Below are 24,765 nucleotides of genomic sequence, written 5' to 3' on the forward strand. Positions count from 1 at the left end.
CAATGGTCCCCTGAAAATGAGCGTCACGTCAGAATATTACCTATAAGAGAAGAATCTTCCCAGAAAAAAAAAACGTCTTCAAGGCCCTGGGGTCATGATATCTCAGACGTACGCTCTGTCCACTCTTTCAGAGAGAGTTGTCCGCCATGCATGACACTGAATGGATGCGTTGAAACTAACTTGCCAAGCAGTTTGATGGCATTCCTTCGCACATTGCTGCTCTTGTCCTCGAGGCTTCTTGCCGCTAGCTCTGCGGCTGCTTGTCGGCGTTTTGGGAATTTCTGCTCCAGGTCGCATATTTTCATGTACACCTGAATAGCTCGGCAACGACAATAGGGGTTGATATCAAGAAAACGCTCTTCCAGAACGTCGAAGAATGCGTTAATCTGAGTTTTGTAGTTGTCGGTTCGCTCTTCCTGTTTGCTGAGATCGGCGATGAGATTTCCACACACTTCAACCACAGCACAACGCAGAGTATACGACTATAGACAGGTTAGATCGCAAATTTGGCTGACAAGACATGCCAATGGGCCTATTACCTCGCTATCGAGCTGTTTTGCTAGCAGGGTCATCTGCTTGATAATGAGTCTCGGGGCTAGTTCTGAAAGTTTGACGATAAACGCGGAAACCGATTTCGGCCCTCGAGTGTCGTTCGAGTTGAATTCTTTGTTGCCAAGCTCCCTGTCAATAGATTAGCGGATAGCACATTCCAAAGCGCATAGTGATAGAGTACTTTAAAATCTCATCTGAAAGTTGCGGATAATCATATTGCTCCGCGAGGATATGCAAAAACTCCGCCATAGGCTCTGAAAGATGCTCGAAGTAAGTCAAGCTCTGCACAATAGAAGTCTGAGCACCTGGTTCAAGAGTTAGTGTTGCCGTTCATAGGATCTCCTCTTCCATAGCTTACCAAAAGCGTGGCCGTGGTGCTTTACTGCGATACAGAGAACCTTGAAGGCGTGCATCCTGATTGCCATACTCTTCACCCGCTGCTCGCTCTCTAGGATGAGATAACTTGAGCGGGTAAATAGGTTGATGAATGTATCGCGGTCCGATGTAGTCAAGAATATTTTTCCGAGCTTGAGCTTCATGACTTTGCACATGGTTTCCATTGACACCTGAATTTGGGCGGTTCCATCCCAGTTGCTGTCCTTGGTAGCTTTCGATCTCCCTGACTTACCCGTTCCTCGCCGGGCAGGCGCAGACTCTGCTGGCTTCTCTGCTGCTTTCAACTCGACCGCAGAGAGCGCCCATTGAAGAATAAAACCGTACATCTCCAGGAGTTCCTTATGATGTTGGATGCCATCTTGCTCATCGGATTCGAGTTCGCCATGGATAATATCAGCCTCAACAGAGAGGCCTGATACTATTAAGTCAAGAAGCTTGCTCAATGATTTCGTTGGAAGAAAGGTGGAGTATCTGTAAGAATTCAAAAGTTCAGAATTGGGACCAAATGGGCCAACATAAGGCTCGGGGTTAGGGGCGAAGGCGCACTTTAAAAGGAATTGCAACGAGTCAAATGAAGATGCTTTGGCTAGCCCTTCAGGGTTTTCTGCCACTGCATCCACGATCGAGTTTAATACATTGTCGATGACAGCGCTGGATAGCTGCTCTGGTTCCGTCTCATAATCCAGCAACTCGGAATCGGCTTCAGGGGTTGGTACGGAGGCCGGGTCGCTCAAGTAGTATTTGAGCGACTCATTGATATCGAACTGGATCCGGTCCTCCATAATGGAGACTGCGAGGGGATCCTCGAAGGAGTATCGGCGGTGATTGTTGCTTCGTTGCGTGAAAGTCGCGGGGTCGGGGAACTGCAGGAAAGCGGGAAATCAAGTGATGTTGGTGCGATTTGTTTGCATCTTTCCTCTTCCGGCTGGTGTTTTCCCGGCAACTAAAGACGGAGATGGTACCGGTAATTCGTCCTGACATTCGGGCCCTAACTATTATTGGCCACATTCCAGTACCACCCGTCTGTCATTGTATTTCATTCTGACGCCGTCGTCATATCGCGATACAACAAACAACACCATACCACTCCCGGACACTTTGCATGCTGCTTTGAAGAATTATCGCGAGTCGCTCCATGTCATCTCTCCACTGCACTGGATTCTTTGGCGAAGATCTCCTAGACGCAGCTTGAGATCTATCTTCGCTTTGCACGCATTTCTGGTTTGAACAAAAATCGGTTTATCTCTGTTTTCTCTTTCATCTTATGTCGTTGAACACGACCACGACAATCCCGCGACTCCTCTCACTCGTCTTCTCGCTCCCGCCGCCGGGGCCATGTCTATGCTCCACGCGACCTCCGCAAATACCTCTGACTATCAGAGACCTCGATCGATGCTACAGCCATTGAGATATACTCAGGAAAATGGCGCAATGGCGGAAGGTGACCAAAGGGTAGAGCAGCCTTTCCAGGAACATATTCACGAAGGGGAAGAGCAATTGGAGGAGGAAATCGACGAGATTGTCATGGAGGACATGAAGAAACTTGAAGACACTTTTCCAGGAATCTCGGATCGCTTTCGGTTAGTGAACAGAATAGGTGAAGGTATGGCCTGAAAGGATTTCCCTTGACGTAAAGAAAGCGCCTGGATAATTTGATTAACTCCAATACCTGGCTAAAAGGGACTTTCTCTACCGTATATAAGGCCGAGGACTTATTATACGACCAGTACAGAAATGACTGGGATATATTTCAAGACGACAACAACGACGCATGGGGTAATCCGCCGTCGAAGCGACGCCGAGTTGAAGGGGGAAATGGCAATTCAATGCACGTTAGGCGAAGAAAAACACGATACGTTGCGCTGAAAAAGATATACGTCACGAGCAGCCCGCTTCGCATCCAGAATGAACTCGAATTACTACACGACCTCCGGGGGTGCCGGTCCGTTTGCCCTCTGATAACTGCATTCCGTCACCAAGATCAGGTTGTCGCGGTCTTGCCCTTCTTCCCGCATACGGACTTCCGGCTCCAATATAGAACATTCTTGGTGGCGGATATGCGCCATTACTTTCGCTCACTGTTCACTGCATTACACTCTGTTCATAAACACGACATACTACATCGTGATATCAAGCCAACGAACTTCTTATACAACCCAGACTTGCGAGAAGGCGTCTTAGTTGACTTTGGTCTAGCGGAACGCGAAGGATCCGAATATACTGGTACCTGCCTGTGTACAAGCACGAGCTATATGCGACGCACGCGATACACCCAGAGCTACCACTACACACACTGTGCCCCATCCGGTCTCGCCGTAGGCTACCCAAAGAGCGACTCACGGCCGTCAAGACGTGCCAACCGTGCCGGAACTCGAGGCTTCCGTGCACCAGAAGTCCTCTTCAAATGCACATCACAAACAACCAAGATCGACATGTGGTCCGCGGGCGTGATCCTCCTAACGTTACTGGGCCGCCGGTTCCCTTTCTTCAACTCGGCCGATGACGTTGACGCATTAATCGAAATGGCAAGCATATTCGGCACCAGACGCATGAAGAACGCCGCGGCAATGCACGGACAGATTTTCGAAACCAACATCCCAACAATTGGTGAAAAGGGATATAGCTGGGAGAAGCTTGTCAAATGGTCGAGCTGCGTGGAGGAGCTGACGGAGAGCGAGAAACAAGCTACCCGCCTATTAGGTGGACTGATGGAATTAGATCCGTCAAAACGCCTCAGTGCTAAGGAGGCTATGCAGCACGAATTCTTCACCAACCCTATCGATCATGATGTTGAATGGGGTGGGCCTGAGGATAGCGCGGATAGCGGAAGGGAATATGAGAACGACAAAGGAGACGAAGACGAAGATGATGAAGATGAGGTCGACATGGTATAAACCTTTTTAACGATAATGTAAATCAATGATACCTTATGTTTGCTTGTCTTTGCGCTCTGTATCCGGTCATGGGTCTAAGAATGATGGTATACGTGCTGTTCTAGGACGAGTCATGTCTGATTTTCCACAAATGTTCAGCCTATTCCCCTGAATCTATAAAAATGCACGCTAAATTCTATATAAAAGACGGCGGACTCAATGTTGGTCCTTAAGCGACCTGCTCAAAATCGCTATGCCCAGTACGTGAAGTATGCTCCTGCGCACCCTTCTGTCCCGTGAGTATAGAGTTGCAGATATTGCACTGAAGACTGAAAGCGGCCACATCTGTATAGTAATTCTTCTCCTGTAATTGCCTGCAAAGCACTTTGGCTTTCTCAAGCACCAAGTCGTCCGACGAGTCGAATACTGTCGTGTCAAACTCTGGTGAAATGTCATCGCCAGGTGACAATGCGATGGTGTCGTAGTGGATGCCCGAATATACCAAGAAGCAACGCCTGTCTTGGCCCTCATTGAAGTGGTCGACACGAAGATTGCTGAGATCAATAGAACAGATCTCAATATCGAAATGCTTGCTTAAAATGTTCATTTCGATTGCTCCGCCCCAGGAAGTCTCGGTTCTTATCCAGCGACAGTAATCATCCCGCGGCTGCCCTAAAATCGCAGAGCTATACTCGTCAGGGTTGCTCTGGATCGTTTCGGCCACTGCTGATCGTAGCTCAACCATCGAGTCCGAACCCGGTAGGACCGCAGTGCTTATTGCCCGGAATAAACAAGAGTTGTCGTCGGGCATAACCCGGAGAACAATTATACCACCATGCTCTAGTGAGGGAACTTTTGGTGTATCTTCGGCGACAGGGTTCTGCTTGCGGGATAAAGAGAGTTTCGGAGATAATGGTCGGGCAGTAGATGCGGAAGCGTCTTGAGTTTGGGCGGCCGGCTCGGCCACGGGTCCGTCTTTGGGGATAATAATAAGTTGTTCTCGATCCAACTGAACCCCAAGCTCTGTGAGCCTTTGATGTGTTTCTGCATGGTCGAATGATAGCGGTTGCGGCGGATACCCAAGTTTCACGTCATATGCGGATAACCCTGTCTTTTCGACGATTTCGTTCCGAAGGTCTCCAACGGTCGCTTTCTCGGACAAAGCTACAGTGAATTGCCCAGAGGGCCCGCGTATTCGGAGTCTCATTTCTAGTGAGTAAGGTACTGGTCGAGCAAGGATGGGAAGAGGAGACACGGTAGAGAATCGTGTCCCCAAGATCAGTGACGCAGCTCGAGACAATAGTGGGTCAGAAGGTGCGAGCAGGTGCTGGAATGATCTCTATACCAGAGCAGTGGAGGCTCGTGACTCCGGAGAATCAGATGTGTAGAGACTGCGCGCGGTCGCCCTTTCCAAGGGGGCGGGTTAGTAGCCTCCAACTTGTCAAGCATGAACGAAGGGCGATGGGAAACATTGTTAAAAGTGCGGGGAATGCTCCAAGGACTCCGCAGCGCACGCCGCTCTCTTGCTGTCATTTGTTACCCTGTGTTTATTCTCTTTTCCGCACTTTACGCAACTAAATGGAGGATTATCATGTCTGAAATCCAAGCATATCCTGAGCTGCTTAAACATCTAGCTGTAGTACTGTGATCTACTGTTCTTTTCATGGTGGTACTGAGTGGTTCTCAACACTTGAAAGCTGGCGATCCACCCAGGAGCTAAGAAGATCTAGCCCTAAGAACTACTCAAAGCAGAGCCAGACAATAATAATCCTTGTCACTCAGCATTATCAAGGACCCTCACATTCATCGGTACAAAAGTGGTAGTTCACATTTCAATATTAAGTAGATTATTTCTCGACGCAGTGGAGGTACTACCATAACTATGTATCTATACAGTAAAGATACATCAACATGTATTATACGGTATCGAGTCATCAATTGTTACCAGCACTTAGTCAGCATATCTTGAGAGGTCCTCTCTCCTCCTGCGATTGCATGCTTCTGGACGTTCAGTTGCTCCTCAGTGAATTAATTCAGTTTACAAGACAACCCCCCAGCAGCTCCAACGGATCTGTTCTGACTCGCGGCGCAGCGCACGTGCTTGTGGTGGTCAACACGATGGAGAAGAGCTCCGAACCGTCGCAAGCGCAACCAACTCCTGAGGAGCCCGTCCAGTCGATCGAGGGTGATGGCAAGGGCAATAGCGCCGCCAGCCCTCTTACCGAGGAACAATGGAAGCATATGATGGATGTTGTCCTGGCGATCTATGATGTTCGCGAAGCAGAGTAAGTTCATGCCAGACTGATTGCGCGACAATCCACGTGAGCGCGCTCTCGTGTCGTGCCGTCGCAAATGGCCCTATACTCACCCAGTCTTTTCTATACAGTGGCCATGACCCCTCAAGGCTCTTCCACCGCAGCGTCAATAAGCGCAATGTACCCGATTATTACGATATTATCAAAGAGCCCATGGCTCTTAGCATCCTGAAACAGAAGATCAACAAGCGAGAGTACAAGAGCATCGCCGAGTTCGTGAGAGATTGCGCCCTGGTAAGCCCTCACTTATATCTCTGTAGATGTTGCAAGTTATGTCTGACATAAGTCGCTACACAGATTCCTCATAATGCGCAAACCTACAACCGGCCCAACTCTCAGGCCTATGAGGATTCGCTCGTTATCAAGGATGCATTCGTTACCGAGCTTCAAAAACTAGTCAGAGGAGGGATCATAACTGCTGAAGAAGCCGAGCTTCCGGACCTGGGGGAGATTCCAGAGCCGGATCCTTTACCAGAGGAGGAAGAAGAAGAGGACGAGGACGATGAGGATGATGAAGACGACGACGACTCTGATGACGAAGGCCGCAGGAAAAGGAAGCGGGGACCTCGTCCGGGATCGAAGCGTGATGGCACAAAAGACGACGGCAGTAAATCTGCCGATCCCGATCAGAGGAAAAAGCGAGGCCGTCCTCCGCGTGTGGACACTCCAATGGAAGCCAGGATAAAGGCCGTTCTCAAGGGGATCCGGAAACTGAAGGGCCCTGGGAGTCAAATCAAAGTCCGACACTTCGAGCGCCTACCCGACAAGGGTGTGTATCCGGATTACTACATCGAAACCAAAGATCCAATCGCCATCGACATTATCAAGCGGAAGTCAAAGCGAAAGAAGTATCATTCAGTGGACCATTTTATGAAAGACATGGACCTGATGTTCAACAATGCGAAAAATTACAACCAGCCGGATAGCCAAATCTATAAAGATGCCGTGGATCTTCAAGTGGAAGCAAGAAGGCTTGCAGATGTTGAGAAGAAGAAGCCCGACAGTGAATATCTCATGGAGGATGGACGTCTACCGCTTCCGGATGGCATTCTTCACAAGGACGAGCTGTGGAAGGTTGGGGACTGGGTACACATCCAGAACCCGAACGACGTGACAAAGCCAGTTGTAGCTCAGATCTACCGAACATGGCAGGATTCTGAGGGCGAGAAGTGGATCAACGCTTGCTGGTACTATCGCCCGGAACAGACTATTCACCACTTTGAGAAGCATTTTTACCCAAATGAAGTAGTAAAAACTGGTCAGTACCGGGATCACCGAATCGACGAGATCGTTGATCGGTGCTTCGTGATGTTCTTCACCCGGTATAACCGTGGAAGACCGAGAGACTTCCCTCTTGACAAGGAGATTTACGTGTGCGAGGCTCGATACAACGAAGAGAAACACAAACTCAACAAAATCAAGACCTGGGCCAGTTGTTTGCCTGATGAAGTGCGCGAGAAGGATTATGAGATGGACCTATACGATGTGCCCCGCAAGATCAAGAAGATTCCCAGCCCCATTAAGCACCTCCTCAAGAGCGATGCGAAGGAAACAGACGATTTGCCAAAGCCAACATGGGGGGCAGATAATGCACCGCCGGTGGTAGGCGCAGTTCACTGCCGACCACGAGATGAAAACGTAAGGCTTGCCCTTCCCCAACAATCGTTCATCTATTTCAGTCTAACAGCATAATTAGGAATCACCACCACCAGAGCCAACCCCGTCACCACCCCCTCCGACTATACCTCAAACTGCCCTTCAATCAGTTGCTCGACAATCTTCCATGAGTCAAGCTTCCACGCAGCCCGTTGCGAACAGCCCGGCCACTCTTCTAGCCGCAGCAAGCCCTGTTCCGGTACGTTCGCCGGCTGCGCCAATAGGACCTGCTCACCACTCACCGGTTCCGGTCCCTCCCATACCTTATCATCAAGGCCAACCCTCGCAGGTTTACCAGCCGGCTCTACAACAGAGACGCTCTAGTGGGTTCGTGAATCAGACCCCTATGCCAGGTGCTTACCAAGGACCGGCTACGCCTATCTCATATACTGGTGCCCAGGCTCCGCAATACACTCCATACCAGATGGGCCGCGGGCAAGGCCTCCCTAATGCCTACAACCCTAACGCCCCTCGTCCAGTGGAAGTTTTCCATCTAAGTGACACGGCAAACGCCGCCATCCCCGCGGATATCCGCGAACAATTCCACTGTGACGATCAAGGACATGTGCTTTTCTTCTCCTCCCCGCCTCTAGACATCGGATCCACCGTCCAGCAAAAGCTAGGCCACTCGCTCAAGTATCTTGCCGCTAAAGAGGAGCGTCGAAAACTCGTGGAAGCCAAGAAACGCAAAGAGGCTACTGAGCAAGAGGAGCGCGACCTCGCTATTAAGCGGCAGCGGGCAGATGAGCAAACAGCACTCGCGGTAAAAGCAGAGACTGCTGCAGAGAAGGCCGTTGATCTTATGACCAAGGAAATCCTCAATGGCACAGACCAGATCTACAAAGCTTTGTATCATGACCGAGCCGAGGCCGCTCGCGAAGCGGACATCAAGGCTTGTGAACAGCGAGTCCTAGCAGATCGCAGCATTCAAGCGAAGACAGCGCGCATCCAAGGAAGCTCGACGAAACCCACGTTTGTCAGGCTGAAGGGAAGCGGGATGTACATGGACGAGATCGCCCCCGCCACTTAATTCTATTGCCTTGAGCGAAGTTATCACTATATGGCAACCCGCATATCTAACCATCTTAACTATTTCCTGAGTTTATTTAGGTCGGCGCATGATGGGAGGGGTGTTCCCTGTTCAGGATTTGAGTCCGCCGGGGACAGTCATTTGCGACCCCCGTACCTAGTATATTTGCGTTAGTACAGCGAATTGAAACAATCTTTTCAACTGAATAACTAACTACCTGAAAATCGGACTTCGTATTCCACTACAATCATTGGCTGCGCAGTGAAATGTAGACTTGACACTAGGTAATGTTGGTTTCTATTTTCTTCCCTTCATTCCACTGTTTCTCACCTCTCGAATGACCTCTCGATTATAATAGACGCATCCACGGCCAGATGGGCTCGAATATTTGGACCTGGGGTTTTGACTGGCCTCAATGAGGAACAACATCGGAACAGCAAGGTTCTGCCCTTCTTCAGTTTGGGGAATGTAGGGAATTTATGAGATAATATGTGTTCTTTTCCCTAAGACTGACGCAAATTTAATTGAGTCGGGTACATTGCGGCATATTGGGCTACATGCGTACGTAGGGAGACGGGCTATAACATCTACGGGTGATCACAAAATGCAGGAAGAAGAAAAGATATCAATCGTTGACTCGTGAGCTGCGTACATATCAAGTGAAAGACCGAGGCAGGAGAACATAGAATGTACAGGACGGTCCAAGGATGGAGAGAAGTATAGGAGGTATGATAATCGAAAAGGTGGATGTGACATCTAGAGTGAAATCAGGTCGTGGAAGGATGGGTAGAGGAAACAAGGAGGAAAAGGAAAGAGCATTTTAGCCAACCGTAAATCGAGAGGAAAAAAAAAAAAAAAAAAGCCCTTAGACAAAAGAGATAGGAGAGAAGTAGGGGAAAAGATGCCCCGTCAAATGCGACGACAACCCGTTTTGAGAGACCTGCGAAGCAATGCTTCTCTTCATACAGTCTGGAACGCCCCAAAGAAAATGAAAACACCAAAATTTGTCTAATCGGCGATGAATGCAAGGCCATTATGGCGGTACAGGGTGGGAAGTGAGGCTGGTTCCGCATGAAATTCTGGACTCCCAAAGATCGCTTGAAATGTGTTCTATGCAAGATCTCCTTCCGATTGCAAATAGAGCGGATGTATAATGGTTCTGACGATGAAATTGAAGCAAACGCCAATGGCTGGCACCGAGTGATGGCCGTTCTTCTTTTATTCGTATATTCGTGGCGAGACTTAATTCTTCTTCGGGAGTTAGGAATAGTCTGTTTGCAATGATCATGTCTGCAAGCTTGACGTCTTTCCTGTTGGAGTGGTCTCCTCGTTGCTGTTGCGCTTGCTGTTCTCTTCTTCCTCCATTGAGAAGACGAGATCACCTTCGCCCAGCTCTTGTTCCTCGTCAATCTTGCTGGTGCTGACTGGCGAGGAGACAGTACGATCTAAGCGGCTACTTGTACCGGCTGATGGGGTGTGACGTGCTGAAGACGGGTGCAGAGATAAGCCGCTTAGTTGTTGAGAGATCATTGACGCCGAGCTAGTCCGTGGAGGGCTGCCGATTGGACCGAGGCTGGGGCTCCCACCAAAGTGCAATGCAGAATCCCTCAAGGGAGAACCAATGTGCGTAAGAGATCCATGAGCCTCTTCTTCCTTCTTCTGCTGGCGTTGTTTGGTAAATATCGCACTAAACCGAGATGGACTGGACGCAAGCGGGGAATTGACTTTCGAGAAGCTGGAAGCGCTCATGCCTAGCCCACTGATGTCGCGATGGCTAGAGCTTAGCTCATTATCCGTACGAGATAGCCGGCGGAGTTTCTCTTGAGGCGTGAGAACGTCGTCATGAAGGTTCATTGGCAAGTAATCCTCTTCCATCGGGAAGTTGCTGTCCTCCCAATCATCCAAAGCGTTAGGCCGGGGAACACTAGCAGACAGCATCCGCGGCTTCACGGGTCGTTGAGAATGTAAAAGTCGTGATCCAAACCCGTCTTCGAACGTGCCAGGCGGCGAGGATCCGATAAATGAAGAGGACGGCTTCTTTACGTCAAGGCCGAAAGAGGTATCGCGGAGATTTCGAGGTGGGTTCACTCTTTGTGCGGGCGGAGACGAGAGTTCTAATCCAAATCTAGAGGGCACGGAGGCGGCAACGGGGCCGTAACGAGCAGCATGAGAAATGCCTTGGCTATCGAAGGATGCGGGAAGCGGCGCATCAAGTGCAGTGAGATATTGGTTGTGGTTCGGAGACATGGGGAACCGCAGCTCTTGATCAGGCGGGGAACCATACTTCGAGCCCGCTTCGGAAACGAGTCCAGTGTCAATTGAGGGAATTGTATCGTATGGCGGGGGCGGAGGAGGTTGCTGTTGCTGCTGCTGGGGGTGAAGGGCGGCGAATTCTTCCTGTGACGGAAGCTGAGAAACGTATCTAGGGTCATGGCCGTTCATACGTTGTTGCGAGAGAACGGAGTTGGTGAGCGCAGAATCCTGATTGACATAGGCCTGAGGGTTGACCCGGCCACCTAGATTGAGATGACTCCCACCCATTCCCATACCCCCAGCGCCGTGTCGGTTTACTCGTCGTCCATCGGGCAGGATATGAGCCAGCGCACATTTTGCTCCAAACTTGCAGTTACCCTATAGCCGCGGAAACCAACAGTCAGCACTATACACCTGATAAAATTCCGGAACTAGCGGATCGTGGGGGGCACATACCTTTGTGAAGTATTTGCAGGGTGCATACTCGATCGTAGCATCGGTAGAGTGGAGGAAAGGGCAAGCAGGACCAGCCTGACAGGCTCCCTGGCGAAAGAACTTGCAAGGCACATGCTTTGTGTCTGTTGCGGAGGGTAAGCATATTAGCTCTCGTTGAAAAAGAAAACATCAAAAATGGCTGATGCCGCGCAAACGTGGACAAACAATGGGGCTGGGACATACTGCTCTGATTCGGCGGGCTGCGGGCAGCCATGTCGAAACCCGAGGGATTTCTGGAATGCCCGTTCTGAGGATGCTGAGGTCCGGACGGGACCGGGAGGGGAGCACGGCCTTTCATGTCAGTCGAGAGCTGGTTTTGGGAGCGAGAGAGATGGCCAGCAGTCGGTTGTGTTGGAGGGTTGCGAGAAGCCGACATCTGCATCTCCAGGGCGAAAGATAGAGAGGTTGCAGCAAAATCTGGAGGGGTTTATCGGCGAAGGCGACCTGCGGGTGGGGGGACCGTTGGCGGTGTGCAGTTTAAGGCCTCACTCTCTATACTCGAGTCAACCACGAAGTTGTATATAAACAAGAAACGGACAGTATGGAAGAAGGCATTGATGACACTATTTACTATCGGAGATGCAGGTCGCTTCCACTGCCGCTGTGAATGACGTTCACTCAGACTCGTGCTCTCCGTGACCTCGGACAGGGGCTACGACAGGAATAGCCTATGTATGACCTGACGGCATATCTAAAACCCAAACAGTGAATGTCATGCGATCTGAAGCCTCCGAAAGCCACGGAGTATGTACATATTTTGGAGAGTTCCGTTACTCCGACAAGTCAAGGTCAAGCTGGGTCATTTCCCAAACGGGAATCATCAGATGAACGGCGGGGGATGTCAACCAGCAGGAGATGTGCAATAGTCTTGCCCAGCATGACGCCACCCGAGTGTCCATCTGGCGACATCATGCGCCTTGTTTCAACCTCTCGAGCGAAGCGCAGGTACCTCTGTAAATGTTGTTGTTCTCCCAGTTGGGTCCAGACTGTCGTGACTTGTCAGGTACCTCTAGGATAAGCAGCCTCAAGCTACTACTGCAGCCGTCAAATCACAAGGCCATGATCTGCTCGGCGGGGAGCTCGCAGATCGCATGGCGATTATTTGTACTCGTTAAGTGTTACGGGCTCCCCACATATTCTCTCGTGCTGAGAACAGACACGTTCAAGGAACTGCATTCGCATTGCACATTGTTCCGTATTTTCTGAATCTGTTAATAAACAGATGGAGGCATGGGTTACCCTAGGTAAGTCCAAACAGAAAAAGACAACAACTTTGCCCAGCGCCATCACCACCCTGGAAGTAAAAGCGGCAATAAATCCGCCGGGCCAGCAGCTGCTGTTACATAGGACTCCCTTCAAGACCTAGGCTCTCCTGCATGATCGTCAGCGTTATAAGCACATCATTTCCAGAAGTCGTCATACCCAAAGCCCCTCCCTCGTCATGCCCTCAGGCAACGTCTCAGAACATTTACGCCAGAGGTCACGACAAATGCGAGCACGAACCCTAGATTGATCCTGCCAAATCTTCCAGTCCTTTCTCACGACTTCCTTCTCCTGGGGAGACACCTCAGTCGAGCCATCACCATGCATCTTGGCCAAACTCGCAGTAAGCTTCTCTTTCTCCTCCTCGAGCCTCTTGACCTCAACGCGGAGCTCAGAAAGAAGGGGCATCGCATTTAGGGCATTCAATTCACCCTGCATCTTCTTCTCTTCGTCGTTGAGAGCGGAGAGTTGCTCCTGTAGGATGGCGATCTCCACGTCCATGGCTGCTACAGCATCGGGGCCGCTTTCGTCGAGCTCTTCCTGTAACGCATGGTAGACGGTTTGTTTCCCTGAGCAGTAGAAGAGTTATTGCCTGACCGAGTCTTCTCGAAGCATGAGACAAGATTTACCAGCTACCCGGCATTCAATCTCATTCTTCTGGTGTAGCTCCTTCAAGGCTTTCACTGCATATGCTGCGTATCTCTCATATTAACACCCAGCCCTAAAGCGGCGAGAACCACTTGCATTTGGTGACTTTGTTGTGTAGGTTGGTAGAGATGTCGATGGCCGAGTAGGGGCGACTATCCATCAATCAATCCTTATAGCCATGAGTAAGGCAGGAGTAGAGAAACATACTTTTGCTTTCCTATCGATCCAGAGCAAGATTAGCTCATAGGACTTCAAAAACGACCTGACCGAAGCAAACGGAACCAGTACTTACGGAGATAATCGAGAATCAAGGCGGAGCCCTCCAAGGAGGCTTAATAGATTTCAATTAGCCTCTTCGTCAACTCTCTATGCCACATCTTGCAAGGCTCACTATCTTTGTCTTTTGTCGCTTTATCGATTTTTGCTTTTTTGGGCGCCATGGTGACGGGAACTTGAAGAAAGGCTGTGAGGTGTGAGATGTAAAGTGAGAGGTGCGAGGTGAGAGTATGCTGAGAGCTTGAGGGTGAATGAGAAGGTTAGACGGCAGGGCATCGGGTTGACCCTTAAGCAACCCAAATCAGAAGCCCACTGGAAATGCCACAAGAAAAATGCCATTGAAACTTGACCTCTGCAGGAAAGATGCTAGGTCTATGTAAAGTTTGGAAGATTGTGCAACCGAAGGGAAAGATGCTAGAAGACAAAATATGCAGATGGAAGAAACGCTTTATTCAGCTATTGCTTTCCCATATCAAAATACCCCTCCGCCGAAAGTGACTGTGCTACGAGAAAGAATGCCCATTAAATCCCAGGTTTTACAAGAAACAAATAAATAGGAATGTAAATGCAGATAAATATCGGGTATCACATGACAATCTAGAAAGACATTAGAAAATCAAAATATATCAATCGTGGAAAGAGAGGGCTTACGCAATCGTTTTCTTTGGGCGCTTGGGGAACACCCATCTCCTCGAAAGTCTTGGGACCTTTGCCGGTAACCGCGGGGGATTTCGCGGGTTTTTGGGCAGCAGGGGCCGCCGCCGGGGGCGCCGCCGGCTTCGGAGTCGAGGATGGCTTTGGGGTTGCGGAAGGTGATTGCATTGATTCGGCACGTGGAGGGAAATTGGCGGAAGAAGGGGAAGGTCGCGGGGAAGGCATCGCACCAGGATGACCAGAAACAGGCGTCCGGGCGGGCTTCCGGTCTGGGACGTTGTCCAGACGCTGGGGGCGTCTCCGCATATCCTGTCTCGGAGGGTCCATAGGCGCCGAGTACCCGATGTCGACCGCTGACATGGGATGTGCTGGGCCGCTTGGTGGTGTGGCTGAACCTGGAGTGGCGGGGCCGGGCGTGCGGTAACCCATTTGACTCGGTCCATAGGACGCAGCACGATTGTACTGACCAGCATTGGGACGAATGTTTGGGTTGATCCCAAACGCGGAGCTAGGCCGATTGTCAGGCGGATAGCCCGGACGGCCATGGGGTCCGCGGTCAGGATAGGGAGCCGCAGACGGTGGAGCGCTATCCGAAAGACTCATCCTGGACGGATCGGGCATCTCGAGGTTCTCCGTAACCGACTGCATTGAAGGTGCGTTTGACGCGCCTCGTTGATGGTTTCCATAGCGTGTGGACTTGATTCGAGCAATCGCAACATTCTCGTGATCCCGACGCGACAACGTCTTCGATCGAGAGATGCTGTCAATACGGCCCGTGGCATCTTTGTTTCCACTAGCTGCGGCCTTAGCATACCAGCTTTTAGCTTCCTTGATATCGACTGGGACGTAGATTCCGACTTCATAGAAATATCCGAGGGCAAATTCGGCAGTCGGAAGGCCACTTTGGGCTGCCCGTTGGGCATGCGTGAATGCCAATTCATCATTCTTTTCGAAAACACCTTCATGTCCACAAAGGAACCATTTGCTGATAGCCATCTCGGCCTCGGGTTCGCCCTGGCGTGCAGCGAGCGCGTTGTAATGTAACGACAATGCCGGGTTGAAATCGCAGCCAAGCTGGCCTAGCTCATATGCGGCTCCCATTTTGACTTGGGCCTTCGCGAACCCGTGGTATGCAGCTTTCTCGATGTTGATGCGGGCAGCGTTGAGATCGAGAGGAAGGTATGTTTCTGGGACATTCACCTGGGGAAGCTCTCGAGCTAGGAGCATGCCGTAGACCTGTATTGTATATCATTAGTTTCAGGCTTCTGAAATCAGGACAGGACAACGCACGTAGGCGCCTTGAGGCGCATTCTCGTCGCACGACTGCGCTGCGAGAGTGATGTATTCGAGACCTAATCGGTAATCCTGACGCTGTCCATGCTGACCAAGCAGGATCATCATACCCAAACGCTATATCGAAGTATTAGCGCATGTAATATTGCGGGGTCCGGCGGATTCACATAATAAGAAGCAGAGTCTGCAAAGGCGACACCCTTCTCGTAGTGCCTAATAGCCTTTTCCGGTTCTCCAGAACTTTCAAACTGCATTCCAATGCGATATTCGGCTCTTGCATAGCCCTTTTCGGCAGCCCTGGAGTAGCAGCGGAAGGCCTCCTTCTTGTCGACGCGCCAACCGAATTTGCCAAACTCGAGCCACATACCCTTGATGAACTCAGCCTTGGGATGGTATTGGTCGGCCAAGAAGTTCACGATGTTCAAGGCGTCGTTCCGGAGCTGCCGCTCAATTGAAGGGGTCTGGGGACGTGGCGGCTGAATCACAGACAGACGCGCCTCGTTCTGCACAGCAACTTCGACGTGGGCGAGCACGTCTTGAGCCCATGCCAGCTGCATATCGGGGTCGTTGGAGGACAGCACGGGCACCCGAGCCTTCTCCAAGTTCGCTTCCCTTTGTTCATCGGTAGGAGGCACGTTGGGTGGCGGGTTACGCAGAACGGGGAATGGGGAAAAGTTCGGGGCGTCCATCACGTCGTATACAGCGGCGGACTGTTCGTAGTGAGTCGCCTCGTAGCCAGAGTGAAGAGGTTGGTGTTGGACAACGGCGGCGGAGGAAGAGCGCTCAGGATAACGCGGGCGCTCATACTGGGCCTGGCCGTAGTGCATGCGATGGGGGCTGCGGGCCTGGTGTTCGAAGTTGGCAATATTGTCCTGCATATTCTCCGGGACTTCTGGCATAACCCTGCTAGTCGATAATTGATGGTCCTGCAATTAGCAAGACATCCCAAAAAGGAGCACGAGTGGGGGGTTTAATATGTGTGCTGTGCGGTGTGCTTGTTCTGCTGCGCGCTGAGGGGCGGAAATTCTGGGCTAAGAATAAGAAGAATGCGATCGCACCTTTGAGGAGAGGGAGAGATGACTTCGGGCATGTAGGGGTCGTCGGCGCTTCCTGGATACCATGTTGCAGACAGACCTCCCTGGCCCCGGCCTTGAGGTGGACGGTTCATTGTTCTCGAGAATAAGCGGGCGTTGGAGCCTGGACTACGGATGGCTCGCTTTCTTTGCTTTTCTTCTCCTTTTTTCTGCGCCGGCGAAAGCCACCCCTGTCAATAGATTGCTGGGTCTCGGGAGTAAGACGAGAGCTATCAGTTAGGGTCTTGGTTCATTGCATGCCCAAACACAAGAAGGGGAGGGAGGAAAAAATGACAGATGGAGAAGCGGATCTTGTAGTTAAGGCTGGAGAGGAATAGTAGAGGAGCCTGAGAGGATGCGGAAGGGATTGGCAGCGCATCCAGCAATGGGACCAGGGAGGGGAAAGGAGAGCGCGCTCGGGAGAACCCCGCTGTAACAAGCACCGCTGTGGAACGCCTAGGTTGATAGTGGGGAGGAATTGATTAGCACCTCAAGATGAGATGGAGTCGCAATATGGATGTGATTGCGATAATCATTTATCATGTCTCGCCAGCTGCAACATTTCTGACAACAAGCTGTCACAAGGCGGGGTTGCCCAGTTTTCTATGTCCTACTGCACTCGGCATCAGCAGTTCAGCACAGCAGGCAGCTGAGATACTACAGTACTAGCTGAAGACTGCTATGGAACTGACACAGACACGGCCTCTCGCCTGAGATCCACGGAAAAGGAGTGGCCCTTTTAATAGAAACTGCTCCGGCATGGAGACTTGACAGCCAGTCAACTGCTCGTGTCTGCTTACTCTTGGATAGTCTTGAGCTTCAGCAGTTCGGAGAAGCTATTTTTATCAAAATTAGCCGCAGCGCTCCTGACACTTGACTCTGCGCTCTAGCGCGTGTTCCAGAAACCCCAAAAGGAGACTACTGAAGTAGTCCTATCGGCGCGCTGTCGCGCTCCCTCGACGTGGCTGAGGCCCAACATCCATGGTTGCAGGGGCTGTCTGACAGTCTCGGGCTCCAAGTCCAAACACTCCTGTCAGAACTCGGCTCCTGAATTTTTATCCCAACTGCTCCGTAAGTGGAGAACCCGTGTTATCGGACTGAATGACGTCTACCCGAGAATGAATTCGGCTTTGAACCTGGCGACTCTGAGTCTCTGATGGGCTACGGGGCGAACCTGCTCTGTACAAAGATCGAGAATTCCTCCATCCTTCAGTCTTGTCGTCTAATATATATTCACTAGAAACGCAAGAAAATTAGATTCGGATGTGAGATTGAGTCAGCTGTATTTGAGGGCTGCGAACTTGGGAGTCTACTGTAATGTCCAGCGTTCAGCCCTGGGAATAAAGATAAAAGTTTTGTGACAGCGGTGACGACCTCATCTTTAGGATTACTCAGCCAAGTTGATAAGTTACGTACAGCGCCTAGTTCGGTTTCTGCATACACTAGTGACGAAGCGGTGGAGGATATCGGATACATCACATCCTATTCAGGATCTAATGAGGCCTCTGGCCACGTATTTAAATCGTTATACAGACTGTAGTTAGAAGATCATCACCTTCAATTCAATTCATCCCATAGTCACCTTGGTCGCCTGACCCGGGTTCTACACCATTAGTCACCTCCGTAGCTCATATTTTGTTTCAGGCACGTGTTGCTTATCTAATGAAAACATGGAGATCCACTCTTCCAAGGTTGTTTGTACAGGCCAACAGGGACATTGCATACTCTAGATTTAACAGTAGTATGTTGAGAGGCGTTCTTGACGGTGAGAGGGCTAGCTAAGTACTGCAGTCGTCCTCGCCATCTAGATGGAGTTCAATCACCCCTATACCCCCTACGACATTCAGCTCCAGTTCATGCAATCGCTGTATGCAAGCCTTGAGCAGGGTAAAGTCGCTATATTTGAATCTCCGACAGGTAAGCTCACGACTCTAGATCGTTAAGGGCTGATGGAAACCTAACTGGTTTTATTAGGCACTGTGAGTTTATAGTCATCAATTCGCGCTTCGGTTTGCTAATTTCTAGGGAAAATCTCTGAGCCTCATATGTGGCTCTTTGACTTGGCTTCGTGATTACAAACGCAAGTCCTTACTCGAAGCCGTTCAAAATGCCACCTGTAGGCTATTTGGCTCCGCTGCTCTGACCGACTTGCTGATCAAAGCTTTCAGATGACGATGGTGATCCCGAATGGATGATGGATTATGCAAAGCGCGAAGCTAGTCGTGCCGTTACTGAGAAGCGGAAAGAGTTCGAATTGCGACTAGCAAGGATCAAACGAGAAGAAGAGCAACAAAAAACTGCGGTCAAGAGCTCAACAGGGCCTCGAAAACGGCAGGTGTGACTACCTCCCAGGGGCCAAGAATCTCAAGCTGACTCCTTTCGCGATTTAGAAAGTAGGCGCGACATCTTCAGGTGACGATGTCGTTGAGGAAGAAGATCAATTCGCTCTCGAAGACTATGGAAGTGACAATGACGGGACTAGTGCGTCTACAAGATGGTCCAATTCCGCCAATGGTCTCTCTTCCAGCACGCTTGAGCTATTAGAACGTCTGAAAGGACATGGCTCAAATAGCAAGTCTGAAGATGATGACAAAGAAAATGATGTCAAAATATTCTACTGCTCGAGAACGCATTCGCAAATTTCGCAGTTTGCGAATGAGCTGAGACGCGTCAAGATGCCATCAAGTGTGCCTGAGGACTTGAGACAAGGCCTGATCGAAGACGAGGAGCTAGAGGAGCGTATCAAGCACCTCTCGCTTGGGTCCCGAAAGAATTTGTGTATCAACCCCAAAGTAGCTGCTCTGGGGAACCCAACAGCAATCAATGAACGTTGTCTGGAACTACAACAACCCAACACAGCAGAACAGCACCGTTGCTCTTTCTTGCCCTCGAATGAGGACGAAATTAAGGCCTCCTCCTTTCGGGACCATGCTCTAGCAACCGTGAAAGACATTGAGGACCTGGGGAAACTTGGCAAGAAGATGAAAATATGTCCTTATTACGCATCTCGCCCAGTTGTCAATTACAGTGAAGTGGGCTTGTTCTCTTGGGCGTCCTCGAACCTAGAGCTGACAAAGACAGATCATCACTCTTCCCTATCCTTTACTTTTGCAGAGGTCCGCCCGAGAGGCTCTCAATCTCTCAATCAAAAACCATGTGGTCATTATCGACGAGGCTCATAACTTGATGGATGCGATATCAAACATTCACTCCGTAACCGTCACACTTTCTCAGCTTCAGACATCAATCTCTCAGTTGACGACGTATGCCCGAAAATTCAAGACTCGCTTAAAAGGGAAAAATCGCAGTTACGTTGCTCAAGTTATACGCTTGGTCAGCTCAATAGCAGATCGTCTTCAATCCATTTCCAACAGCAAGAAGCCCAATGAAGGCTCTGTTCTCCCATCTGAATTGATGTCAGGAAAAGGCGTGGACCAAATTAACCCGTACAAGCTAAGTCGATACCTTCAAGAGAGCAAACTAGCAAGGAAAGTTGATGGTTATATTGACTTCTCGGAGAATTCTGCGAACCACCAGTCGATGCCCAGGACTACAGTGCCCGTCATTTTCCATATACAAAGGTTTCTGTTGCCATTGATGAATCCCTCGGCCGAGGGTCGATTGTTCTATACGAAGGTTCAGGGAGATGTTCAGTTGGATTATATGCTCCTTGACCCGACTAACCATTTCCGCGAGATCGTGGAAGAGGCAAGAGCTGTCATACTCGCCGGGGGAACTATGTCTCCCGTAAGCATTATTTACTCCTAGCTGTGTACAGTCTTCATCATTCTGACACTTTCAACAGATGTCTGACTACATGAACCACCTATTCTCTTATGTTCCAAAAGAGCGGCTGGATATGTTCAGCTTTGGACATGTAATCCCGCCGGAGAACCTGACTGCCCATAACCTCGCCCAAGGTGTGCTAGGCTCGGAGTTTGACTTTACCTATGAAGGCCGGGATTCTGAAAAAATGGTATGTTGGGTTGCCTTTCCTGTCATAGGCTTGTCTAATACTTACTCCTTACTAGATACTAGATCTCGGACAAACAATTGCTAGACTTTGTCATATGATTCCCGACGGCGTTGTTGCTTTCTTTCCGAGTTACGAATACCTGAGTCGGGTGCTAAGCCTATGGAGAAGACCGATCGCAACCGGAAAAAACCAGACCTTGTACGATCAAATTGAGACAGAGAAGCCGATTCTATACGAGTCGAAGGATATGGAGACTACTACAGATGGCCTCCTCCAACAATACGCCAACACAATTCAGGAGGGCAAAGGAGCGTTACTCCTGTCAGTTGTTGGCGGGAAGCTGTCCGAGGGTATTAATTTCTCAGATAAACTAGGTAGAGGCGTCCTCATCGTCGGCCTCCCATTTCCCAATATACGAAGTCCAGTCTGGCAAGCCAAGATCAAACACGTTGAGCAGAAAGTCTACCAGAACCAAAGTTCGGGCTCCGAAGAAAATCGACGGTCTTCCTCCAAAGTTGCTGGGAGGGACTTCTATGAAAATGCATGCATGCGGGCTGTCAACCAATGCATCGGTCGCGCTATCAGGCACCGCAACGATTATGCTGCTATCGTCCTGCTTGATAAGCGATATGGAAGACCTAATATACAGGCGAAGCTGCCTGGATGGATCAAGCAGAGTCTAGATAAGGACTCCGCTCATTTGCCAGCAGGAAGAACATTGAACAGCCTTTCGCGATTCTTTCGCAATAAGGCCGGGTAGAAACATACACTCTCCCATAAAAAAAAAAAAAAAAAAAAAAAAAAAAAAAAAAAAAAAAAAAAAAAAAAAAAAAAAAAAAAAAAAAAAACTGTCTTCAAAGATACAAAACATCTCTCGTCAAACCTCTTAAGATTGCTCACCCGTCGTGTTGGTTTATTGTCACGTGATATTTGTGCCAAGCAATTATAGGGCTCACCCCTTCTTAGGGCAAACAAGCGGGTTAGCGCACACTCTAGCCGGGGACCAGCCTTGAATTCAACCTCCGAGCCAAAAGAACACTCCGGTCGCATCCCCATCGCCAACACTTGTCGAAAACAGCACCGTCGACAAGATGCCTACCCGTCTCACTAAGACAAGAAAGCAGTGAGTCGCATGCTCCCTATCACCCTTTTGCTGCCCTCGAATTGGTCCGACAACATGGCGAACGGAGGGCTGGAAGAAGAATCGTGACAAGCCACCACCGGAATCGACGAACACTATCGCCAAAATGAATACAGAGACTGACATAGTTTTTTTTCCCTAGCCGCGGTCATGTTTCCGCCGGTTACGGTCGTATCGGAAAGCACCGTAAGCACCCCGGTGGTCGTGGTATGGCCGGTGGTCAGCACCACCACCGCACCAACCTCGACAAGTACCACCCCGGTTACTTCGGTAAGGTCGGTATGAGGTACTTCCACAAGACCCAGCAGCAGTTCTGGAAGCCCACAATCAACCTCGACAAGGTACGTCACCAGATTCGGAAGTCATAGGAGAAATTGGAGGAGGTGCTGCGAACTTGCAAGGTCCGAGGAGGATATTATAGATCGATCCATCGTGGCTGGGAAGGGATGCATAGGAGAAGGCTAGGGTTTACGTATTATAGATGGCAGGGCTGACTGTTTTCTTGCAATAGCTGTGGTCTCTCGTCCCTGCCGAGCAGCGTGACGCCTACGTGAGCGGCCAGAAGACCGACACCGCCCCCGTCATCGACCTTCTCTCCCTCGGCTACTCCAAGGTCCTCGGCAAGGGCCGTCTCCCCGAAGTCCCCATCGTCGTCCGTGCCCGCTACGTCAGCCGCGACGCTGAGCAGAAGATCAAGGAGGCTGGTGGTGTCGTTGAGCTCGTCGCTTAGATGATGGTTGATGCGAAAACGTCCTTTTTTGTCTTGGAGGCGCAACGCAAAATCAGAAGCAGTGCTGCGCTGATTATGGGCCGGCGTATATAGGCGAGTGTCAGGCGAGACCTCGACTATGGGAGCCGCGGATCGGCACTTGGATCCGTGTATCTACAAAGCAAGGGTTCAGTTTTTCTTCTTTGTGTTTGTGATGAGCAAGCCCTTAACGATCCCATTAACAATAAAATAACATAAGGAGGAACCTTCTTCCGCGTCTGTACCGGACGTCGCGACGACGATCTCAGGCTTTTGTTACTCGAAGTCGGCATAGTAGGCTATGTGACCTAACGCCGATACTTCCAGCATTTGTGGGGACGGCAGATGGTCTATTGTGGTTGCGTATAGGCAAGGTTATACTGTTCTTGCTGGAAGGTTACAAAGTGACCTAACGCAATCGGTAAGAATGATAATGTAGATAGTACATCATGTCCATACTCAGGTATAGTATCCGTCGGTCCCGTGGGGGCACTCCTCGACGGGGCAGATTATCCTCGGCAGAAACCGTAGAATTCGGCCCAGCATCCACCTCCAACTGGGTATAAGATGGCTGGTGAGTTGTCTACTCTTGCTTCTTTCAAATCGGACCCCATTGCCTCGAGTTATTCTCATCTTGCCTATCCTTAGGCCAAAAAATTACGATGACTGATCCACTGGAATCGCTAGAAGTCGAACCCCGCTATCGCGAGGCAACCCTCCCCAATGTATCGACAAAGACGTTCCCCATAGCAGGAATCCAGACAACCGTTTTTGGTCTCGATGAACTGCCTTCTCAAGCGTCCAACGTCGCATGCCTATGGCTTTTACACCCGCGGCTTGCAACGCAAGAGCGCATGATCCCAATTGCTACCGCCGTGGTCACAGACTGGAACAAGCGAATTAAAGAAGGCCGCGCGGGTTCCGGCGAGTCAGTCAAGGGTCTGATCGCTGTGGCTTTTGACCAGAGAAATCATGGCACGAGATTAGTCGATCCTCTTTGCAATGAGGCATGGAGGCAGGGAAACCCCCGGCATGCCCAGGATATGTTCAGTGTCTTCCGTGAGTTGCTCTTCGCCTCAATATGTCAATCAGTACTAATTAGATCAATACGATAGAGGGCACCGCACGAGACACATCCCTCTTGATTGACTACCTTCCCGCCTTCGTCTTCCCTAAATCAGACCGTCGAGTTACCGAGAATCTTGTCCTGGGCGTCTCACTCGGTGGGCATGCAGCCTGGAGCTGCATACTGCACGAGCCTCGCATCTCCGCTGGCGTTGTCATCATCGGCTGTCCCGACTATGCGAACGTTATGGCCGATCGTGCTCGTCTGTCTAAGCTGCCCTCATGGGCAAACACAACCCCGCAGGGAGCACAATTCCTAGGCTCAGAGGACTTCCCATATTCCCTCCTGGAAACGGTTCGCAAATGGGACCCTGCCGGCCTATTCCTAAGCCATTTGAACTTAGGTCCAGAGGCGGAGCCAATTCGCAGTGCGCCTCTTCCGGAACCCACGGAGGCACAGAAGACTGCTTTGCGGCCGCTCTTTACGCGCTGCTTGGCCGGGAAGAAGATCCTCAATCTGTCTGGAGGTGTGGACAAGTTGGTGCCGTATAGTAAAGGAGAGACGTTCCTGGCTTGGCTTAAACAGGCCGTTGGGCCTGATGGTTGGTTTGCTGATGGAGTTGTTACCCTGGAGGATATTATCGATCAGGATGCAGGGCATGAGGTAACACCAAAGATGGTTGATGAAGTGGTTCGATTCATCGGTGATGCGCTTGCCTCTGGTGACGACGAGACAAAAAAGGCGTCTGTGAGGGAGTCTAAAATTTAGATGCGCGGAATGCCGATATTATGGTTATGAGAGTAAATCGAGATATAGAATATGTCATGAAATACAAGATCGTCAGTAGACCGAAATATACAAGTAGCTGGACGGTTGAAAGCTTCACTAAAACCATGATATCCACTCATACTCAAGTGATATGAATTGATGAGATTTTGTCCCCTTTACTGTGTCACGATACAGATTTCCCAATCTAGGACAGAGATATATAGTTAGATTAAGAGGATGACGGAATCACCAATAACCAAGCACAAAAGTTGGCACAATAATTGCATGC

General features: G+C 50.2%; 11 protein-coding genes across 11 annotated transcripts; 5 read left to right on the plus strand and 6 right to left on the minus strand.

Moving 5' to 3' along the window:
- Window positions 1–92: 92 nt before the first annotated feature.
- On the minus strand, window positions 93–1,730 carry BDV17DRAFT_295151 (non-SMC mitotic condensation complex subunit 1; the record flags this gene model as incomplete). The annotated part of the gene is made up of 4 exons (XM_073763000.1): window positions 93–482; window positions 540–681; window positions 734–857; window positions 911–1,730. The coding sequence occupies 4 exons, from the start codon at window positions 1,728–1,730 to the stop codon at window positions 93–95; spliced, it is 1,476 nt and encodes a 491-aa protein (XP_073611492.1).
- Window positions 1,731–2,039: 309 nt separating this feature from the next.
- On the plus strand, window positions 2,040–3,946 carry BDV17DRAFT_205952 (serine/threonine protein kinase CDC7). Its single transcript, XM_073755340.1, has 2 exons — window positions 2,040–2,551; window positions 2,629–3,946. Exons 1-2 carry the CDS (start codon window positions 2,284–2,286, stop codon window positions 3,840–3,842), a joined length of 1,482 nt encoding a protein of 493 aa, XP_073611493.1. The 5' UTR covers window positions 2,040–2,283; the 3' UTR covers window positions 3,843–3,946.
- Window positions 3,924–5,268, minus strand: BDV17DRAFT_205957 (ubiquitin-specific protease OTU1). Its single transcript, XM_073755341.1, has one exon. It carries the CDS (start codon window positions 5,026–5,028, stop codon window positions 4,051–4,053), a length of 978 nt encoding a protein of 325 aa, XP_073611494.1. The 5' UTR covers window positions 5,029–5,268; the 3' UTR covers window positions 3,924–4,050.
- A 671-nt stretch (window positions 5,269–5,939) lies between these two features.
- On the plus strand, window positions 5,940–8,822 carry BDV17DRAFT_284487 (putative RSC complex subunit (RSC1); the record flags this gene model as incomplete). Its single annotated transcript, XM_073760541.1, has 4 exons — window positions 5,940–6,106; window positions 6,208–6,370; window positions 6,434–7,774; window positions 7,833–8,822. The coding sequence occupies 4 exons, from the start codon at window positions 5,940–5,942 to the stop codon at window positions 8,820–8,822; spliced, it is 2,661 nt and encodes an 886-aa protein (XP_073611495.1).
- Window positions 8,823–9,402: 580 nt separating this feature from the next.
- BDV17DRAFT_205977 (uncharacterized protein) lies at window positions 9,403–10,000 on the minus strand. Its single transcript, XM_073755343.1, has one exon. It carries the CDS (start codon window positions 9,893–9,895, stop codon window positions 9,590–9,592), a length of 306 nt encoding a protein of 101 aa, XP_073611496.1. The 5' UTR covers window positions 9,896–10,000; the 3' UTR covers window positions 9,403–9,589.
- Window positions 10,001–12,115, minus strand: BDV17DRAFT_206048 (putative spindle poison sensitivity protein Scp3). The gene is made up of 3 exons (XM_073755345.1): window positions 11,754–12,115; window positions 11,532–11,653; window positions 10,001–11,453 (listed from the first exon to the last, which is right to left on the minus strand). Exons 1-3 carry the CDS (start codon window positions 11,950–11,952, stop codon window positions 10,107–10,109), a joined length of 1,668 nt encoding a protein of 555 aa, XP_073611497.1. The 5' UTR covers window positions 11,953–12,115; the 3' UTR covers window positions 10,001–10,106.
- Window positions 12,116–12,748: 633 nt separating this feature from the next.
- On the minus strand, window positions 12,749–13,766 carry BDV17DRAFT_206079 (putative TBP interacting domain protein). The gene is made up of 4 exons (XM_073755347.1): window positions 13,578–13,766; window positions 13,463–13,525; window positions 12,993–13,402; window positions 12,749–12,942 (listed from the first exon to the last, which is right to left on the minus strand). The coding sequence occupies exons 1-4, from the start codon at window positions 13,639–13,641 to the stop codon at window positions 12,910–12,912; spliced, it is 570 nt and encodes a 189-aa protein (XP_073611498.1). The 5' UTR covers window positions 13,642–13,766; the 3' UTR covers window positions 12,749–12,909.
- Window positions 13,767–14,219: 453 nt separating this feature from the next.
- Window positions 14,220–16,713, minus strand: BDV17DRAFT_205972 (putative chitin synthase activator (Chs3)). Its single transcript, XM_073755342.1, has 4 exons — window positions 15,872–16,713; window positions 15,702–15,821; window positions 14,409–15,647; window positions 14,220–14,354 (listed from the first exon to the last, which is right to left on the minus strand). The coding sequence occupies exons 1-4, from the start codon at window positions 16,601–16,603 to the stop codon at window positions 14,343–14,345; spliced, it is 2,103 nt and encodes a 700-aa protein (XP_073611499.1). The 5' UTR covers window positions 16,604–16,713; the 3' UTR covers window positions 14,220–14,342.
- A 1,872-nt stretch (window positions 16,714–18,585) lies between these two features.
- On the plus strand, window positions 18,586–21,513 carry chl1 (DNA helicase; the record flags this gene model as incomplete). The annotated part of the gene is made up of 6 exons (XM_073763001.1): window positions 18,586–18,694; window positions 18,946–19,112; window positions 19,168–19,809; window positions 19,859–20,524; window positions 20,583–20,753; window positions 20,809–21,513. 6 exons carry the CDS (start codon window positions 18,586–18,588, stop codon window positions 21,511–21,513), a joined length of 2,460 nt encoding a protein of 819 aa, XP_073611500.1.
- A 184-nt stretch (window positions 21,514–21,697) lies between these two features.
- Window positions 21,698–23,044, plus strand: BDV17DRAFT_273903 (60S ribosomal protein uL15). The gene is made up of 3 exons (XM_073759054.1): window positions 21,698–21,876; window positions 22,037–22,235; window positions 22,406–23,044. Exons 1-3 carry the CDS (start codon window positions 21,845–21,847, stop codon window positions 22,622–22,624), a joined length of 450 nt encoding a protein of 149 aa, XP_073611501.1. The 5' UTR covers window positions 21,698–21,844; the 3' UTR covers window positions 22,625–23,044.
- Window positions 23,045–23,047: 3 nt separating this feature from the next.
- Window positions 23,048–24,711, plus strand: BDV17DRAFT_273905 (uncharacterized protein). The gene is made up of 2 exons (XM_073759055.1): window positions 23,048–23,701; window positions 23,758–24,711. Exons 1-2 carry the CDS (start codon window positions 23,305–23,307, stop codon window positions 24,474–24,476), a joined length of 1,116 nt encoding a protein of 371 aa, XP_073611502.1. The 5' UTR covers window positions 23,048–23,304; the 3' UTR covers window positions 24,477–24,711.
- The last annotated feature ends 54 nt before the right edge of the window (window positions 24,712–24,765 follow it).

Source organism: Aspergillus undulatus, assembly GCF_047715775.1.
Source record: "Aspergillus undulatus strain CBS 261.88 unplaced genomic scaffold BDV17scaffold_64, whole genome shotgun sequence".
NCBI classification, from domain to species: Eukaryota; Fungi; Ascomycota; class Eurotiomycetes; order Eurotiales; family Aspergillaceae; genus Aspergillus; species Aspergillus undulatus.

What these genes read in the sequence shown, in the direction of transcription:
- BDV17DRAFT_205952 (XM_073755340.1), top strand. Translation starts at nt 2,284, where the DNA reads ATGTCTATGCTCCACGCGACCTCCGCAAATACCTCTGACTATCAGAGA. An exon ending in AGTGAACAGAATAGGTGAAG is followed by an intron (nt 2,552 to 2,628) that starts GTATGGCCTGAA and finishes CCTGGCTAAAAG; the next exon opens with GGACTTTCTCTACCGTATAT.
- BDV17DRAFT_205957 (XM_073755341.1), bottom strand. Translation starts at nt 5,028, where the DNA reads ATGAGACTCCGAATACGCGGGCCCTCTGGGCAATTCACTGTAGCTTTG.
- BDV17DRAFT_205977 (XM_073755343.1), bottom strand. Translation starts at nt 9,895, where the DNA reads ATGCGGAACCAGCCTCACTTCCCACCCTGTACCGCCATAATGGCCTTG.
- BDV17DRAFT_206048 (XM_073755345.1), bottom strand. Translation starts at nt 11,952, where the DNA reads ATGCAGATGTCGGCTTCTCGCAACCCTCCAACACAACCGACTGCTGGC. An exon ending in CAGCCCGCCGAATCAGAGCA is followed by an intron (nt 11,654 to 11,753) that starts GTATGTCCCAGC and finishes CCTCCGCAACAG; the next exon opens with ACACAAAGCATGTGCCTTGC. An exon ending in CCTGCAAATACTTCACAAAG is followed by an intron (nt 11,454 to 11,531) that starts GTATGTGCCCCC and finishes CCGCGGCTATAG; the next exon opens with GGTAACTGCAAGTTTGGAGC.
- BDV17DRAFT_206079 (XM_073755347.1), bottom strand. Translation starts at nt 13,641, where the DNA reads ATGGATAGTCGCCCCTACTCGGCCATCGACATCTCTACCAACCTACAC. An exon ending in ACACAACAAAGTCACCAAAT is followed by an intron (nt 13,526 to 13,577) that starts GCAAGTGGTTCT and finishes AGAGATACGCAG; the next exon opens with CATATGCAGTGAAAGCCTTG. An exon ending in TGACGAGGGAGGGGCTTTGG is followed by an intron (nt 12,943 to 12,992) that starts GTATGACGACTT and finishes ACGATCATGCAG; the next exon opens with GAGAGCCTAGGTCTTGAAGG.
- BDV17DRAFT_205972 (XM_073755342.1), bottom strand. Translation starts at nt 16,603, where the DNA reads ATGCCAGAAGTCCCGGAGAATATGCAGGACAATATTGCCAACTTCGAA. An exon ending in CAGACTCTGCTTCTTATTAT is followed by an intron (nt 15,822 to 15,871) that starts GTGAATCCGCCG and finishes ACTTCGATATAG; the next exon opens with CGTTTGGGTATGATGATCCT. An exon ending in ATGCGCCTCAAGGCGCCTAC is followed by an intron (nt 15,648 to 15,701) that starts GTGCGTTGTCCT and finishes TATACAATACAG; the next exon opens with GTCTACGGCATGCTCCTAGC.
- BDV17DRAFT_273903 (XM_073759054.1), top strand. Translation starts at nt 21,845, where the DNA reads ATGCCTACCCGTCTCACTAAGACAAGAAAGCA. An exon ending in CTCACTAAGACAAGAAAGCA is followed by an intron (nt 21,877 to 22,036) that starts GTGAGTCGCATG and finishes TTTTTTCCCTAG; the next exon opens with CCGCGGTCATGTTTCCGCCG. An exon ending in CCACAATCAACCTCGACAAG is followed by an intron (nt 22,236 to 22,405) that starts GTACGTCACCAG and finishes TTCTTGCAATAG; the next exon opens with CTGTGGTCTCTCGTCCCTGC.
- BDV17DRAFT_273905 (XM_073759055.1), top strand. Translation starts at nt 23,305, where the DNA reads ATGACTGATCCACTGGAATCGCTAGAAGTCGAACCCCGCTATCGCGAG. An exon ending in GGATATGTTCAGTGTCTTCC is followed by an intron (nt 23,702 to 23,757) that starts GTGAGTTGCTCT and finishes TCAATACGATAG; the next exon opens with AGGGCACCGCACGAGACACA.